Below are 15,879 nucleotides of genomic sequence, written 5' to 3'. Positions count from 1 at the left end.
AATCAACCTTTGTCAACAACAAGACATTATTAAGCCAATGCAATTCAATCATAATCTAAGCCAATTCAATGATTAAATGAATGAAAGAAATGGGAGTGAACGTGTGGGAAATGAGAGCTGGACATAAACAACACGACCCATCATCATATATGTATATGTTTAACATTTATTTAAGTTTAAATGTGGTTGCAATAACAACACAATAAATAGATCCTTAGTGATATCACAGAACACAGCAGTTTTGGATTCACAAGAAATAATACTTAGGCAGCATTCACAGTAACAACATTGAACAGCTACAGACAACAGAGCTCATTTTCACGTGAAGCGATAACTGGCATTAGTGAATAGTATGGCAGGTATCATAACAATGGTGTCAGACTTTTGCAGTATTGCATATTCATGCTCTACAAGCCTGTGTCAGACACACAGGGTATAAATGAATGTTTCTTTTCCGTGTTAGTAGATCTGAATTTTTAGTTAGTGGCAGATCAGAGTGCAAAAAAAAAAACAGATTATCCCTTTTCCACCCATTCTTAAGTAAAGCAGAGGCCAACCTGTGATCGGACAGGCAGCTTCCCTCCTGTAATGGTGATTAAACAACATTCAGCAACAAATTTTACATTGAAGAAATGCTTGATTACATGGGGCCACAACCCAGCATGGACTCTCAATTCATCCTGTAGTGCAAAGTGATATCATGTTGAAACTTTACTGGCTGTAACTCTCTCAACAATAACCACAAAGAGATAAAATTAGTCAGCGTGAGACATGAATCTAATACTGACAATAGTCATGTTTAGTGCTTGTTGGGTCCAATCAGAAACAGAAATATTCAGCACTACATTTCATAAAAGTTGAACCGTTTCAAAAAAACAAAACATTATCTGTAAAAACAAAAAGTAAAAATAAAATGTAAAAATAAAAAATCTAAAATATTTTATAAAATATGATGAGTTCACAACAAATATGAAATTCAAAAGAAAATATTTGGTCATTGCAAACATTTCCTGGCTTTATCACCTGTTTTTGATTGTACGGGGGAATGATGACTTTATATGTAGTTATGGGGAAATGCAATGGAAACCTTCTAATACAGTAATCTAAAACTCAAAATAAAGGAATGAGACGGCCTTCACAGGAGGTGTAACACCTCCATTGTAAACAATTACTACATTTCCCGTATTGAAAGTTAACTTGATGGTGGAGGATGTAAAATCCTTCGTGGCATTTTCCACCTTCCTTCAAGTTTAAAGTTCATCACGTTGTAAAAAAAGATCAACCATTTCAAACGTTATCATCGGTAAATGATCCTGTACATTCCCAAACATACAAATTACATCAACCATTATTTCTGCACAAGCCTACAGTATTATGGGACGTCTTATTCTTTCACACACAACTCTTTTTGCAGCCCTCCTCTTCCCCTCTGTCCTCAGAAGCTTATGATGGTAAGGCAGTCTGCCATGCTTGGGAAGCTGGGGCTGTTGTCACATGTCTAAGGCAGCCAATGAACTGAGAGCAACAGCGTTTTTCCTCACACCTCTACCTGCGAAGGAAGGATGAACCAGACATTACCTGGCCAACCTACCTGCAGGTCAGAGCCACATCGAAAACAGGCTACAGAAGACTGACGTTTCCACTTTGTTTTCAGTCAACATGAAGTCTCCATGGGCTGCTTTCTGTCTTCTCTTGCAGAACATTTAGCATCATTGTGGGGTAGCTAGGTTTGCCTCCAAGTGGTGTGTAATAGACTTGGGGGTGGGGGTTAAGGTGTGGGGGACGTAGAGCGGTGCGTGAGTGTAGAAGTTGCTAGAACAGAGTGGGCGAGGCTACTCGAAGGTCCAGACCTCCAGACTGTGGATGCTGAAGTCCTGCTGGGCTGAGAGAGGCTGGTTGTTGAAGGTAGCACATTTGGTGGTGGTGCCTCGGTACAGCTCGGCGTCCAGCCACAGACCCAGCTGACCACTGCAGAGGAGAGGGCAGAGACACAGGAGGGAAAACGGTAAGAGAGAGGTCTACATTAATTGACGGGAAAACCCCACTGACTTTGTTCTCAATCCCTCCTTACCCTCCTCCTCCCATCTGCAGAGAATCCGTATTGCCCTTCACAAAGTAAGAATTCTCCCCTGTCCAGCGGTACACCTGAAAATAAACAGCGAGCAAAGTCTGAATTTGCTGCTTGAGGAAAAAAGCTAAAAATACCCAAAATCAGTTCTTAAAGCAGCATAGTACAAACCTTGATTTCAGGACAGAAACTGTAGAGGAATGTCTCTCCTGTGCCGTAGCAGTGTTCACTCACTCTAAAGGGATGAGTCGAGAATGCCCCAAATATCTGTGATAAAAGTCAGAATTCATTTAAGATGAAAACAAAAATAAGCTTCAGAGTATTTTGCACAATTGTGATTAAATCCCACATGTTAATTTGTCTGATTAGAGGAGCTTTCAAATGATTGTAGTAGCACAAGCTTTCCCCTAAGTGTATTTTTCAATACCACCACAAGGGGTCTCCAAAGTCAAAAATGGTTCATATCTTTTGTGTAGCTCTGGGAAGTTGTAACTTAATTAACCATAAAGGGGTTGTGAGTGTTCATGCCTCTACTGAGTTAAAGACACTGCTGATAAAATAAGAATCCATTCCAAGTGGCAAATTAAAATGAAGCCCCTTGCAATACAAGAGACACAGCACCTACACAATTTTACAAACAACTGTTCAAATTTCATTTTGTTTTGATGACATGTTCTCCTATTACACATATCTATTACTGTACAGGAAGTAGGAGAAGATACAGTAATGAATACTGCATAATTAGCTTTATCTACAACATCTTTTTCAGACCATTAATAACCATTAGTCTGCACTTTTAGAAACACTGCAATGGCGTTGACAAATGAACAACAAAGACTGATGAAACATGGCAACATTTAACATGCTCAGCACATGGTGGGCCAACGTGGATCAAGAGAAAATGAACCACTCACATGGAAATAACCCGATTCCAGATCATAACAAACACATACCCACAAAGACAAATATTAGTCATTAAACACAAGTGGCCATTACATTTGCTCTATCATCAGCCACTGAGCCACACACAGTAAACCCATGTGGACAGTATCTACCTGGTTGTCCATGTCTTTGATGACCAGTAGAACGGGACTGTCCACATCTGACAGGTTTCTGTACAGAGTCTTGAGGCTGGTCCCATGTTTCACAGTGCTGTAGGCCAGTCTCCAGGGGTAACCCTGCACGCGGGCTGGCAGGCGACAGGCAAGCTGCAGAGCAAACAGATCATCAGATTATGATGTTTAATGATCAATATCCTGCATATTTCTTCATCACATTTTAGTCATTTCCTCATCAGTAAGTGGGTAATTTTATCCAATTACCTTCTCAATGTGCGTGTCCTGCATCAGGTCACTGGTATCACTGAGTATGGGCAATGCATCCACAGACAGGTCTCCGTCGCAGCTGCCAAAACTCTGCCTGCGCTTTGCCTCATCAATGGTAATGATCTAGGAGCAAAGCAAGGTTATAAACAAGTCGATATTTGAGAGAAATCAATGACACAAAGACCTTGCCGTTTGTGTAAAACAGGGCATCGGTTATAAATAAAGCTCATTCAAAAATAGCATATTACAACTGAAGGTTCATTTTACTTTGCTGTACTCAGACCAACAGCACGCAGACAAATTGGCCGTTTTCACTCGGCTAACCTCCCAGCTGCAAGACGCAGGGTCACTGAAGAAGTTATCGATCATGTCCAGCTCATCTTTCTCCACCACAACAAAGCCCTGCTCTCGAGCTTCCTTCCCGTACACATCTGGAGACCACTGCACAAAAAATGCATACAGATGGTCCACCCTGGAAAAAAGACGAATCACAGTGTTGGCTCAGCCTCCTCAGTGATTTCTAGCATTCAAACAGTTTATAGCTTATGAAATTTTGCAGGATTTAAAAGCAACCAGGCTAGTTCTGATATGTTTCACTGCTGGATTATAGTACAACAGTGTACCTGAATTTATTTATGGGTGACACTGTCATCATCTCACCTTTCTTGCGGCACAGCGAACCAGTATTCTGGCTGCTTTCCACGGCCCCCAAAGGAGTGGGCAGGACTAGAGGTCATCCCTGTAGCAAAGGACTTCCTCATTGGCTTTCCCACTTTGAAGCAGAGGAACATTGGAGGGTTTTTACTCTTCTCCTCTGACGAAAAAAGCATGTCTATACAGAATGGGGAAGAGAGAAAATTTGATTAGTTTAACACTACGCTCCTTGATTTTATCAGATTACATCTTTGCTGCCTGCTGCAGTGTCCTTTTTGGCACTGCCACCAGGGGTCGCCAAAGTCTGAAATATTCAAATTCTGCACAAAAGGGACAGTGTTACATATAAAATATAAAATGCCAAATAACTACAATAACTACTAATGAATTTAGTATCTAATTTATAATTTCTACCTTCTATTGGAGCCTGCATCCTCTCCATCAGCCACGACTTCACCTCAGCCTCATAGTTTTTCTTCCGTCTCTCCTCCTCGCTGAGTTCGTCCACTTCCGCCAGCCTGTCTGGACTTTGTCTCTTAGGACTAGAGTTCCCACGAACCTCTGCAGCCTCAGTCAGGCTCAACTTCCTGTTTTGGTCCACTGGTGCCCTGATTATTTTATTATCCACACCATTTAGCAGCAAGCTCTTCGGTCCCTTTAGGTTTGATATCTTTGGTTTCGGTTACCTCTTGGCTTGCGGGTTTGTCGCTGCGCGAGTCGCCCTGTTTTTCAGTTTCTGAGGAGGATTGTATCGACTCTCCGTCCTCAATGGAACTGTTCTGAGCCAGGCCTTCGTCCTCCTCGTCGTCCAGCTTCCCTTTAGTTTGGTCGAGCGTCGACTTGTCCTGGGAGTCTCCCCAGCCTGGGCAGCTTGGTCCTAGGATTTTCTGTTGGTCCCTGCTGACAATGCTGTGTGTTCTGGAGGACGTTCCCTCTGCTTCTTCAGTGCTCCCGTTAACAGTGGGCTCCAACTCTGTGAATCCTTCATCTGACGGAGACTTCTCGGTCTGCTCTCCCTCTATACTCCCTGGTATCGAGAAGATAAATCAAACTTTGTTTAAGCTCAATGCATTTTATTTAAGGGCTACATCTAAAGATTGTTTGGTCACATTCACAAACCACTTCCATTCATTCACCGGACAAATAGAAATACAGCTGATCCTGGATAGTAAATAGTAAGTCAAAAGACATAAGCCAGAGTAGCCACCATTTGCGGAAGTGGATGACAAACATCAGCAACCTTACCGGTTTCAGAGAGGTTTGATTCAATGTCGTCCAAGACGATTGGTCGCTTTGGATCTAGAGCTTCGTAGCGGCTGAAGGGGTTCAGGTCCCGCTCTGATGGCAGCTGCTCCCACTCACCGGGCCTGTACACAGGACACAGATCCTGGGGTAGGTCTCTGTGTGGGGTCACCGGGTCACCACACATACCGCACCGCAAACAGGGATGAAAATGAAAGGGGGGGGGGGGTAAAAAAAAAAGAAGAAAAAAAAAAAAAAAGACAGGTCCAACAGAAATTAAAAATGACCAAAATGATAAACAACTTAAAAAAAAACAAACAAATGTAATGTAAAAGCATCAAATCATATAAATTAGAGGAATTAATAAGGAACAAATTAAAAGTTACAAACTAAATCAACTGGACTCTGGGATTTTTTAACCTGGATCTCTGCAGACAAGATCCAGTGGAAACAAAGGCGCTTCATAAAAAGACAAACTAAAGAACTGGTAAAGAGGCAAATGTGACAAGTTCAAGATATTGAGAGGGTTCAGTACAAACTGTTTTATTGTTGATAAGAACGAGAGAAACAGAAACTGGAAGGAGGAACAAGAAAGGAGGAATAAGACCTGAGGACTGGATGGACGACGGTTACAAAAGAGGGAAACGAGGAAAAGGGAGATGGCTGGGAGCTCTTACGATGGCAGGGCGTCTTTGAGCTTCATGCGTGACACGTCATCGTACAGCGCCACAGAGACTACCTCCTCCATGGGGCAGATGAGGCCATACTCCTCACAGCCGTGCTCGATCACAAGGGGGTCGGACTTGTGGGGGTCGAACATGATGTTGTTGGGGGTCACGATCAGCACGCCTCCCACCACTCCCTGCAGGATAAAAATAACACATGGGGAGACGACAGAGTTTCAGAAAACAACAAAGATACAAGAGTGGTGTTTCAGCATAAATTTCAATCATTCCCTGACGTTACCACATGTTCGAGGCTTCTTACCATGCCATCAGTGAAATACTTGCAGCTCATCTTGATGAATTTAACTGTTGACGGACTCTCGTCCTCTGAGTTTGGGGAGAGTTCGCGCCGGATGGATTTCGCTGATCTGCAGTTTGAAATGCCATCCTGATGGACATAAGAAAAAAAGGAAAAACACAGATTAGAGACCTCATTGTTGTGCTTTTCTGTAGTACAGCTTGTTTTTAAGTGAGTAATGACCGTGTGGTTTCAGTTCTCGTCAGTGTTTGACCTTTACTGATTCAGACTCAGAGATTTTAGGCCACCAGACATTTGTTACCAGCATCGTAATGTTTGAAGCAGCTTTTCCACTTCACTGCCAAACGCTGGAAGATTAAATTACCTTCCATTACAAACTGGCTAAATATTCAGTCTCCACTGTTTATGCACCAAACATTAAAAACCGCTCACTCATACTGTGGATTAGATTTGTAATCCATCATGGCAGGTAGCAGAATTTTAATTATGAGAGAATATTTTGTAGCATCAGAACCATAATTTTACTTAAACATAACTAGCTCACAGTGTCGACAAACGATTGCGGACAAAGTCTGAAAGTGCTGTAAGGCACTGTCAGCAACATAATGAAACTGTCTGTCACTTACATGTGATGGATTCTCAGACAAGCCATTTGTGAAGGTGGAGTCGGAGGAACTCTGAGACTTTAAGTCTGATTCTGATTGGCTCACATCAGGGACAAACAGCTTCTGTATAGGGGGGGAAGAACAGCCAACGATCAGCAAGTCAGATAAATAACGGTGATGCTGAAGCAGCCGTCACGCGGTGCTGGCGGGGCTGCCCTCACCTGACCCGGGTAGACACTGCGAGAAAAGAGCTTGTTCAGCTGGACCAGCTTGTTTGGGGTGATGTTGAATTTGAGAGCGATGCTGTTAAGGGAATCATTGGGTCCCACCTGAAATGAGAGTTAAACTCCTCTGAGAAAATACTACATGATGCAATGATGCAATGCACAACCTTTCAGTCAGTCAGAAACATGTTATTTAAAAAGGTGTTGTTATCAGTGTTGCATTACTCACAATGAACTCCACTGTCCCTGGTGGCCTGCTCTTCTCTTTCTTTGCCAGATTGTTACTTTTACAGCCATCATCTGAGAGAGAGAAAAAGAGAGAAGGATTTTAATAATGAGAGATAAATTCTAGGCTGCTAAGATACAGCTCTAATAATCCAGTGATTCTAACTTCCTACAATAAACGATAAAAATGAAAGCGCCACCCAATGAAGCCAGTACAAAGAAACTCTGCAACAGATGACCTTTTGATTCAGTACCAGCGCTTGTTTGTCCTGTATTGTTATCCAGGCTTGCAAACACACACACACACGCGCGCGCGCTGAAGCAGTTATCGTAAATACAGACACAATCCGACCCTTGTAGTAGACAAGGTCTGCAGTCAGCATTTTCTTCTTGCCAAGAACACAGAAGCTATTAGCAGACCACTCCCTACTGCCTTATTACACTGCTGCCTCCTCCATGGAAACAGAGGGCATGACTAAGCATTAGACGGCCAGGCTCCTGCTGTGTCTTCTCTTTACTGTAATGAGCATCAAAGACAAGTCCACTGTCACTAAAACTCAAACTTTTTCACTATATTTGTGACCGCTCATATACAGTGCAGAATGTGGTCTTTTAGCTGAAAGCACATATGACCTAGAGTTTAGTTTATCTTCCATGTAAAAAATCATATTTGATGTGATGAGCTGCAGCAGGCAGTGATGGTATAAAGCTTTATTAAAAGACATGCTGCAGAGTTTACACAGCTGGCTGACCCACTGCATGTTTGAGTCCATATCACTGTCAATATGCTGTGTGTGGTGATGATTACTGCTGCAAACAAACCCAGCAACGCACGGCAGCACGACACATAATGCTCATACCGTCACGTACACAAGACAAGACGATTGAGGCAGACGGACGTCCACCCTGAGCCTGGTTCTGCTTGAGGTTTCTGTCTCTTAAAAGGAAGTTTTTCCTTGGTACTGTCACCTATTGCTTGCTCATGGTGGGAATTGTTGGGCCTCTGTCTATATTTGTTCCATATGTTAATGGCCCTGAGATAACTTGTCTTATGATTTGGCACTATATTAATAAAACCTGACTTGCCTTTTGGCCTGTTGATCCATTACAACCATTTCTCCTCGTACATTTTTTCACCTTAAAGAATTATATTAATGACACAGACGCTACTATCTTAACTAATAATCTTTAGGCAGAAATAAAGGGCACTGTGGTGCTGTGATTTAACACGAGCACAGACTCTCTGTTAGACGACGCTTTGTTAATACAGCGGCTAAAATGTCATCATCCGTTGTAGGACAGTACAGGATAAAGGTTATGCAACTTCCTGTTTAAACTGCTGAGGTCGTTTCACCACAAATGGTTCCCAACACAGAGGACCCCTCTGTTGTACCGTATGTAAGTCAGAGGAAAATCACTTCAGATAACAGAGCTGCAATACTCACAGCAAAGCTAACACAACTACTGAAACTGACTTATTACTTGTCTAAAAAGGAGACATTGAACAAAATGATCAGGCAGTAAAGTGGCTTTGAATGAAGCCATTACACCATTATATCAAACTATGAACCTAATATAGCTCATTGGATTTACCCAGTGGTTGCTGTAGCAATGTCGTTGTACTGTTGACGCTGCTGCAACAATGTTTTAACAGAGAGTGTGATGGTAAGTCACACATTTAGTGGGATTTTTTTTGTTCCATTTTCACCGAAAAAAAAAAAAAGTGATGATGTGATTTTTGCTGGGGTCTGTACCACTGACGCATGTTCTCTGACATCTGGACAATATGAATTCTAGGATGGAGCATCTCTGTAAGACATTAACCCTTCATTTATAATAGTATGTGATGACACATTTGAGCATTATCAAAAGATACTGAACTTGGCCATACTGCAAAATTCAATAATATGTCCATTAACTGTTCAGCCCTAGTTGTGGGAGTATTCTGCATTTAGGCAATAATGTGCCATTTGCTGCACTGCCAAATGAATCAGGTTTATATTATCTCACACTCACTTTGTGATACAGAGTGGTAACAATAATATTAAAGAGGGGTTCCTCTGTCTCTCTAAAAGGCTTTGCTGGATGAAAAAGAGCTAATCGGTTGCTTAAAGTGAAGCTGTGTGGTATCTTCACAGCAAAACATCAGTGGAGACATACAAGCCTGCTGATAATAAACTGAAGATACAGATTGCTTTAAACAATGTACATTTTTACTATCTAAGAGTATCTGAAGCCAGTTAGCAGCTTCAGGGTGTGTTCCAACATCTCATGGTACTTTTTATTTAAGTGATGTTTCTACGAGAAAGCAAGCTGCACAATCTTTGGAAATATTTGTGAGTTTTTTGCTGCAGGTCTTACCTGAACCTGCAGGTGGTTTGGCTGTTATCCTCTGTAGATCTGTCTTCTTGTTGGGGTCGCTGTCATTTGGGATATCAGGACAGGAGATGATTGCCGGAATCTGCTCATTCACATTCTTGTCCGATTGGCTCTGCTTGAGCTGTCTCCGCCTCTTGAGCCTGATGGGAAATGGATTTGGATGAAGATGATGAAGAAAACACAGCACTGTTGATGACCATTTGATCATTTTTTGTTATAATCATGCACTGACAACTCTCTCAAGGTTGGGATCAACATAGAGTTTCTATGTGTATATGTGCACATGTATACACCACGTTAATGCTCTACTTGAGTATGTTTTCATAATGAAATATTAACTTACAGAACATATAAGGAGTTTTTCTCTAATAATTTCTGTCAATCGCAATGTTGTTACCATTTTATATGCATTTTAAATCCATCATAATCCTTAATCATCAAGCAGCACATGCTTATTTATTGTTTAATGTCAAAAGTGCAACAGACTGCAGTTGTGAAGAGCTGTTATTGTGCTCAAAGTTATCACGTTGAGCTTCAACTTTTTTCTTTACTTTGCTGCATCAGCTGTATTTTCCTCTCAAACTGTCCTTTCCCTCTGTTTAATCATTGATAGGTTAGGGAATGATGTCTCATGTTAGTGGTGCACTCAAAGAATTAATGCACTCTTTGCGACCCACTGAAACCTTAAGTGTGGATGTGAGTATGTTAAGAAAAGATAAGACCAAATTGATTTATCAAATGCTTTGAGTGATGGGGTTAGTGTTGCTCTGCACTGCAGTGGACAAAGAAGGAACCAAAGAAAAAATGAAAAGAGAAGCGTCTTGAGTGTTCAAGTGCCTTAATGTAGAGGCAAGAGCGGGTCGATAAGGCTGCAGACACAGAGCTCAGGCCTCTCCCATAGCCTCAGGTCACTCTCCGCTTTAACTGATGCAGCGCACATCTGGTAGTGAACTCAAGAATCTGCAGATGTGTTCTCGAAAACACAGTCTGTTTCACTGTGGGGGCATTTCTCAGAGTCTCCCAACCACTCTCCCCCTGCCATCTTATTGTTTTTTTTTCGTCTTCTCTTTCTTGTAAACATTCCCGGCATGTCGAAGTGAAAACGAAAATTCAAATGAAAAAAACCCCTGCACTTCCACTTACAAGACTTAGCTTTATTGTACTTTAACTGTGCTTAGAATAAACATAAATGGTGGCCACTGTCGGGCCCAGTTAGTGTGCTTTTTTTATACCGTTTATTGTGTGATACTGTTGAACAGAAACTGAAAAACAAAGTCTTTACAAATTGATCTTAGTAAGTACCTTCAGGACAAAAGCCAACTATGGCGACAGTAATCCTCTAGTCTCTACAGATCTGTTTGTATCTGTACTGCTGCATTTATTTATCGGCTTTCTTGTGGTAAAGAGGCACCCCCAAATCGCACCACCACGCATCACAATGGGAGCTGTGTGTTTTCTCTGATGCACAGTGTTACACCATAAACACTGTTAACAATGAAGGCCACATGGTCTCATCAGATCATAGAACATTTTCCCCCTTTGTTTCAGTGTCTCCCACATATCTCATGGTAAACACTAGCCATGGCTTTTTATGACTTTTGCTCTATGAGGAAGCAAAGCACCATATGGTGCAAGTAGCCAACAAGCTACATGCTAAAGCAGTAGCTGTGTTAGCAGATAAGGCTTATTTTCCTTCCTGGCATGCCATCTCTGCCCATGCAGGCACAATGTGGCTATCTTCACAGTAGCAGAGGTCTGCATGAGTCTGACGTGTTCATCTTGCACCTTTCCACTGTTGTTTTTCTGGTCACTCACAGGTTTGCACACTGCCCTTGCAGGAAATCACCCTCCCTAATGCATCCCGTTATAATCTAATACTCTGCCTACCTAATAATTAGAGGGTGCCTGGACAGTGATGCCATTACAAAGTAATTTCTCTCCATAATGTAATATTTCCAACATAAGCCGATCAAACGAAGAAAAAACACAAGACAAATTGCAGGTTTGTTCCAGTCTGTCAGTGCAGCCTGAACAAGTAACCTGAGACATAATAAGAAAGACTAAAGCCCATTAGGCTACACTGCTTTACAACATCCATCAAGTCCTTATTCAACAGCTTTGCTATTAGCAGCCTACGTGACTACTACCAATGACTAATCCTTATCTGTGAATCAACCTATTCATCCAGTTTTGGGAACGTTTCACTGTTCTACCCTGACAACTTTCACATTTAACAAGCCCATTTTAAGACTTGAAAAAAGGCCAGAGCAAGATCAAGATTTTTAAGTCTGGGCTAAGGCTTTTTAGACACATTCAAACCATATTACAAGACCACCACTTAATTCCATTTATCCTCCTTCATTACTGACTCAGCTCCACTAATACAAACACCTGCTAGCAGTCATTAATTAGTCAATTATGCTGTTCTATGACACAAGTCATACAGACGTCAGAGAGAGAGGGCTGCTCTTTTGTTCACAACCTGCCAATTTCTTGTCCAGTATATGCACCGTAACTGTGACAAGCCTCTTTCCATACATTTCCTGTTATCGCGTTTTGCCTTGCTGCCAAAATCCAATTCTGAAGTCAACATCATCCCAGTGGGTCAGTTAATGCAAAGAGCTCCTGACACATGACTCAGGTTATAAAAGGCTGTATAAACTGGGTGCAGCTCAGAGACAGGTGACTTCACAGTGCTGATCAATCATTCAAAAAAGGTGGGAATTGGGAATAAGTTAATGCACCTTGACGGCAAAATGTCACAGTGGAGATGACTGTGCAGCACAAATGGAAAAAAGCCACGGTGTCACTTCTGACAAGCAAAACACACAGGGGGGCTCTTTAATAAAAACATTTTGGACTTTACACTCCAACATGTGATCCATGGGCTAAGTGACATGGAAAGAAATCAATACAGTTTAACCAGAACACTTACTCCAACAGTCTGGGTAAGGAAAACCACCAATTAATTTGATAAGTTAATACTTATCATCCCTAGAACCTCACAGTATTAGGATGCCAGGTTACTAGAGCTGTTATTTCAGCTAGAAATCTGCTATTGTACAATTGATTTACTGAATATTTCAGGCGTTTTGTGAGAATTTTTTCTCCTCATCTGACTTGATGATGCTGCGATGAGATTGTAAATTTCTCTGAGGCCAAAAAGGAAAATGCTGATTAAATGTTGGGACTACACATCATTACTACCGCAGGAAAAAACACAAAAACTGAATGCAAACACATGAAAACAGCCCCTTACCTGGCAAAATATCCCGGCTTCCTGTCTCTCTTTTCCATCAGGCCAGGGTCCTAAATCTGCATGCAGTCAAGCTCGTCCATACAAACATCCACCACGCACACATGCACTTAGTGTGTCCAAGCCAAAAAGACACAACTTTGGGAAGATCACCTCTCGCTCACACTGCGCTCTCACACTTCTTTCTTGTCCTGCAGAGGAAAGAAATAGGGGATTAGCTCACAGGGTGCCTCCTCACTCAACAACACTCACTTGACTGCAAAAGGCCCAATAACTGATGGTGAAGCCTCATCAGCCTAAGTGGAGGGCGATGAAAGCATCCTATAATAAGCATGTCAGGCCACTCTGCTGACAATGGCTGACCAACAGGAAAGAAAAAATGCATCTTACTGCTGTAGAGGAAAACACATCTGCTACTAGTTAATGCTGTCACAGTGAACACATGTTTTATTATGTAATTATGCCCCATCGGAGCAGTGGGGTCTATTATTAGCAGCATCATTTTGGGCATCCAGTTGATGTAAACATTCAGACCTCCATGATAACGGCATCAGCTAGCTGTAACACCACAGCATTAATCGATTACACGCATGTCACACACCCAAAAGAACAGAAAGTAGGCAACATCCACGTGTAGCCTGCAGGCGTTATATAAGACATAAATGGCTTACCACAGAGGAAAAGGCTAAATTTGAGACAGCGCTACCCCACCTAGCTAGCTACATTCCTCAGTTTGCAGCAGCTTGCTCAGTGGGAATTCCTCTATGAAGCGGACCACTGACCAGTTCTCAGACTCTTCTCACGGTGCGGCAGCAACAAACAGACAAATACCCAGCTGTGCTAATGAGATATCCGCCTGTGCTGCCGGCCAGGTCAAAGCAAACACAGCGAACAAGGTCCGGTTCTCCAGCTGGTTTAACAGCTAATGCTAACGATGCTAGCTAGCCACTTTGTTTACAAGACAATAGCAACCTGGTGTAGATGGTGAGGATATTTTACTCGGCCCAGTCGTTACCACAGTCTCTTAAAACAAAGCATTTCTGTTCACGTAATCTGGCCTAACGCTAACGCCAAAATCACGACGTGAAACGACACGTTTAAGCGCCAAATTTGCCATAAAAAACAGGTAGCTAAAATTCCCCACATACCTTGTGTGCATCCTCCTACAGCAAGGTTAACATCAAAATGAAACCTCCCTTCACTGCGCCCCCTGGTGTCATGTGCGCTGCTCAAACATACCGGAGCTCACCACATGCTTGACTTCAGCTAATAGCTAACTAATCCTCTGTTGACGGTAGGTAAGTTAGCTAAAATTAGGCAGGTTGGGGGGGGGTAATTATTGTCCGGTAAATGTAGCGAAATCTCAAGTATATAATGTAAGTATAAATATATTTACTATAACCTATAAATTACACTGACTCACACACTGTTATAACTGTCCCTGGTGGTCTAGTGGTTAGGATTCGGCGCTCTCACCGCCGCGGCCCGGGTTCGATTCCCGGTCAGGGAACTACTTTTTCTACAGCTTGAGCTAAAATCCCTCCGCCTCCCCATTAATGTGTAGGTGGCCGAACTTGACCGAACAGCAGCTGGGTTAAGCAGTAATACTCCACATCAAGAAGGCAAGTGACTGACACGTAGGTAACTGATGATAATATATCATCGTGTTACCAGTGAATAATTACTGGGCAGTGAGTAAACAGAGGAAAGTTCCCATATTAATTAGTAGATATTACAGTAAGAGTAATATCGGCGCTTTCGTTGTTTTTGTTGCGCAACCACAGTTTTTACTCTCAGTTTTCAGCAAAATAGCAGCTTGAATATAAAATTATACTGTATTTTAAGAGTGAGTGAAGTCCTGTAAAATAAGTTATTGCAACATGTAATTTTCTATATTTATTTCATACTCTTCAGATCAACCGTGTAAGGTTCTCTTACACTGGGAGCCCCAGTGTGAAATACTAACAGTACAATTGGCTTTACCACCTCCTGACCCTCTGCCGAGCTGTTTATCAATGATACCGCTGGGTGGCGATGTTTCACTACAAATGCTACAAGAAGCCGAGGTCTGCCAAATGTGGAATTGGGCACACTGACGCCAATTAGACAAGATACTGCACATTAAAACAACGTATTTAGCAAGAAATACATGCGCTTTATTAAAAATCTGTCTTTACAAATAAAAAAGAGGAGAAAAGAAAAAAGAACAAACAACAGTCACAACAGTGTCTGTTGATGTAAAGACTTTGTTTTCACAGCAGCATTTCATTCAAGAAAAGGTGGGTGAGGTAGAGACAATTAAATATCTTTGACCTTTTATTTTCTTTATAGAATTTCCTCAATTTGTACAGACAACTTCACCACTGATACGGAGTACATGTTTTTAACATTAAATTTAATGTAACTGGGTTGTAAATGTTCCGTCGAATCTTTTCTATCATTCCTTCCAATAAAGTTTAGGCCTATTTGAACTGAACTTGTTTGAGATAGAGAGCATTAAGACAGAGATAACATGTGTTTGTGGAGCTTGGGTCCGAGGGAGCCCTCTAAGGTGGGGGAAAGACAGAGATCCCTGCAGGAGGCCCTCTGATTGGACAGCTCTGGAGTTAACCAGTTCCTGGCTGCCTATGTATCTTGGCAGTTATTTTGACAGGCGCTATCATTGTGAGAGAGGAGATAAGTTGTCTTAGGGATCGCCATGGCGCCGGTGTGTCCCTCCTCCGGCCTGCTCAGACTCTCGTCAACCCCTCTCTGCTCACCCCAACCCCCTCCCCTCCCTGCCCAGCTTGAAGCAAAGGATTGTGGGGGGGCTGTTTGGTTGGGAGCGGGGTTTGTATTGGCAGGGACCTTGTGGCTCTGGGTATCATCGTCCCCTTTCAAGACCATCAAAACCTCCATGTTACTCAGAAATAAGATA

At 42.2% G+C, this 15,879-nt stretch overlaps 1 protein-coding gene and 1 non-coding gene across 2 annotated transcripts; one reads left to right on the top strand and one right to left on the bottom strand.

Annotated features, from left to right (window-relative positions):
- Positions 1-148: 148 nt before the first annotated feature.
- Positions 149-14,271, bottom strand: LOC108895627 (nuclear receptor coactivator 7). Its single transcript, XM_018694519.2, is given in 18 exon segments — positions 149-1,968; positions 2,072-2,145; positions 2,240-2,335; positions 3,124-3,276; positions 3,391-3,516; positions 3,718-3,865; positions 4,054-4,225; positions 4,462-4,678; positions 4,680-5,074; positions 5,293-5,447; positions 5,967-6,151; positions 6,277-6,402; positions 6,900-7,001; positions 7,100-7,207; positions 7,332-7,402; positions 9,689-9,846; positions 12,966-13,153; positions 14,111-14,271. Coding segments are annotated over 17 exon segments (2,460 nt in total). The 5' UTR covers positions 13,004-13,153; positions 14,111-14,271; the 3' UTR covers positions 149-1,832.
- Positions 14,272-14,400: 129 nt separating this feature from the next.
- Positions 14,401-14,472, top strand: trnae-cuc (transfer RNA glutamic acid (anticodon CUC)). Its single transcript has one exon. It is a non-coding gene; the product is annotated as a tRNA-Glu (tRNA).
- The last annotated feature ends 1,407 nt before the right edge of the window (positions 14,473-15,879 follow it).

The sequence above is a fragment of the Lates calcarifer genome, linkage group LG7_1, assembly GCF_001640805.2.
Source record: "Lates calcarifer isolate ASB-BC8 linkage group LG7_1, TLL_Latcal_v3, whole genome shotgun sequence".
Taxonomy (NCBI): domain Eukaryota; kingdom Metazoa; phylum Chordata; class Actinopteri; family Centropomidae; genus Lates; species Lates calcarifer.
Note: the sequence above shows the minus strand (reverse complement) of the source record. Positions and strands in the feature narration are given on the sequence as shown.